Source organism: Tupaia chinensis, unplaced genomic scaffold (genome assembly GCF_000334495.1).
Source record: "Tupaia chinensis unplaced genomic scaffold, TupChi_1.0 Scaffold000422_1, whole genome shotgun sequence".
NCBI lineage: Eukaryota > Metazoa > Chordata > Mammalia > Scandentia > Tupaiidae > Tupaia > Tupaia belangeri.
The window spans coordinates 2,440,757-2,443,105 of NW_006159927.1; the positions used below are offsets into that span (position 1 = coordinate 2,440,757).

Below are 2,349 nucleotides of genomic sequence, written 5' to 3' on the forward strand. Positions count from 1 at the left end.
AAACCTCTCCAAAAAAAAAAAAAAAAAAAAAATTGCACCGGGTGCATGTGTATGGGTTCCCAGAATCCCAGGAGGAAAATGGAGAAGGAGTTATGGCATGGCTATCCCTCCTTGGGGGTAATCTCTCACTTTTCTTCTCACTCTCTCTGACTCTTTGTGGTATGTTCAAGTGCCCTATGGCAAAAACCTGAACAAACCAAATTGCAATTGCAATATAAAAATGACAGTTGTGGGACCAGCAGATGGCATAATGGTTATGTTGCTGGACTCCCACGTGGTCGACTGTGGTTTGAGTCCTGGACCCAGTGGCTTCAAATTCATGCTGGGTGCCTGTGCACGTTGTGCCCAAAATCCCTAGAGAAGAATGGAGGAGAAGGGTTTATGAATGGCCATCCCCCCTGGGGGGGTGATATTTGCTTTCTCTTTCTTTCTCTTTCTCGTGAGCGCATGAACCCTATAGCAAAACTCTCTCTTAAAAAATGACAGTAGTCGAGACCAGCGGTTGGCATAATGGCTTTGTCACTGGACTCCCATGTAGTCGACCGTGGTTATAGTCCCAGACCCAGAGGCTTAAACTCAAGTTGGGTGCGTGTGTGTGCATGCACAAGATCTGGAGAGGAGAATGGAGGAGAAGGGATTGTGGTGTGGCCATTCCCCCTGGGGGGGGGGCGGTGTGATTTATCACTTTCTGTCTCTCTGTCTCTCTCTCTCTGGCGAGTACACATACCCTATAGCAAAAACCTCTCATAAAAAAATGACAATAGTCATGTTTTTGTGGTTCTAGTACTCTTCAAATGAAATCACTCTGTCAATAGCATAAATGTAATTTCTTTTTAAAATTTAACATGATTTATTTATTCATTTATTTATTTTAATTTGACCAGAGAGGGACAGTGAGAGAGAGAGAGGCAAAGTGAGAAAGCAAGTTGCCAGGTCAGGGACTCAACCCTGGTCAGCCATGTGGGAGTCCAGTGCCCTTAACTATGCCACCTGCTGACCTCAATAAATATAATTTCTTTTAAAATTTGCCTTGGTTTCCAACAAAAAGTGAGTATAGAAAAGGAAGCTTGGAGGATGGGTATAAGACACTACTGGATGATGAGGAGACTTATGACCTTTAAGGCCCCCCACGTCCTTTTGAGACTTGTAGCTGCACCAGGATTCTGCCACCACATACGGAAGTCATTGTCACATGCTAAACGTCGCTTGCAATGTGGCTACTCTGGGTTGAGGTGTGTTGGCTGCACACTGCATTTACAAGACTTAGCACAAAGCATCTCATTATATGTGGACATGATAACATTTTGGATGTACTGGGTTAAACAAAGTGTATTATTAGTATTAATTTAACCTGTTTTTACTTTTTTTAAAAAACATGCGGCTTCCAGAAAATTTAGAATTTAAATGGGGCTCCCATGACAGTTCTGTTGGACAGTATGTGCTAGGGAGTCGGTGAAACGGGCAGAATTGCGAGCCTCCATTTTACAGACAGTAAAACCGAGGCTTCCGCATGGAACTCATTACAAAGGTCAGAGCGGGTCCCCACACTAGGAACTCAGGGTTTTCTTTTCCCAGGTCCAGGCTGTCTCAGGTAATAGGACAAGCTTAACAGGTCCACGATGTCCCCAGCAGAGCAGGGATTCTCTCTTAGAATCATCAAGGTGGGGTGGAACCCCTTGAAGTCGCCCTCCCCTCCGCAGAGACCTCCTCAGACAAAACAAACAAGCCGTTGGGCCTGGCGAACTGCAGCAGGGAGCGGAAACCAAGGAAGATCAAAGACCCAGCGGTTACCCCCTTCCGGGCCGCGCAGTTTGGCAGAGCGCCCCGATTCGGGCGGGCACCCACGGGAGGAGATCCGAAGATTAGCTGACAGCAGGGGCTTTGGGACACTTGTCACCGCCAGGAGTGAACTGGGCAAAACCAACCCGAGGCGCGGTGGGAGGCTTTTGGAGTCCCAAATTAAAATCTAAAGGGGTTAGAGGATGCATAGGGGGCGCGTGAAAAAAACGAACACTTTCTGCAGAAGGCAGGTCATGGGAAGGCTGGAACCGGGAACAAGGGGGCGCGCAGACTCTGGCGCCAGAGCTTCTCAGGTCTCCTCTCCTGACCTCAGTTTCCCGATCTGTAAATTGGACCGCCCAGTCCTGCCTTGCTCGCTTCGAGGGAATACATAGCGGAGGGAAGGCAGAGTGCTGTTAGTGAGGCGAGCGTGTGGTTCTTCTACAGAGGGCAGCACCACGAGGGTGTTGTCCCAAGACGCTTCCTGGCCAGAGCCTCCTGGCCGGGAACCCCACCCACTGCCGCCAGCAGGAGACCTCGTAGCCGGCAGCAGGGAGCTGCGTTGGAGCC

The 2,349-nt window shown here is 49.0% G+C and overlaps 1 protein-coding gene across 1 annotated transcript in view; it reads left to right on the forward strand.

Annotated features, from left to right (window-relative positions):
• The first annotated feature begins 1,619 nt into the window (after positions 1–1,619).
• Positions 1,620–2,349, forward strand: part of NKD1 (NKD inhibitor of Wnt signaling pathway 1) — a 110,372-nt gene continuing 109,642 nt past the window's right edge. The window contains exon 1 of the mRNA XM_014590235.2: positions 1,620–1,661. Within this exon, the coding sequence (XP_014445721.1) occupies positions 1,620–1,661 (42 nt within the window). The remainder of the gene's footprint in view (positions 1,662–2,349) is intronic.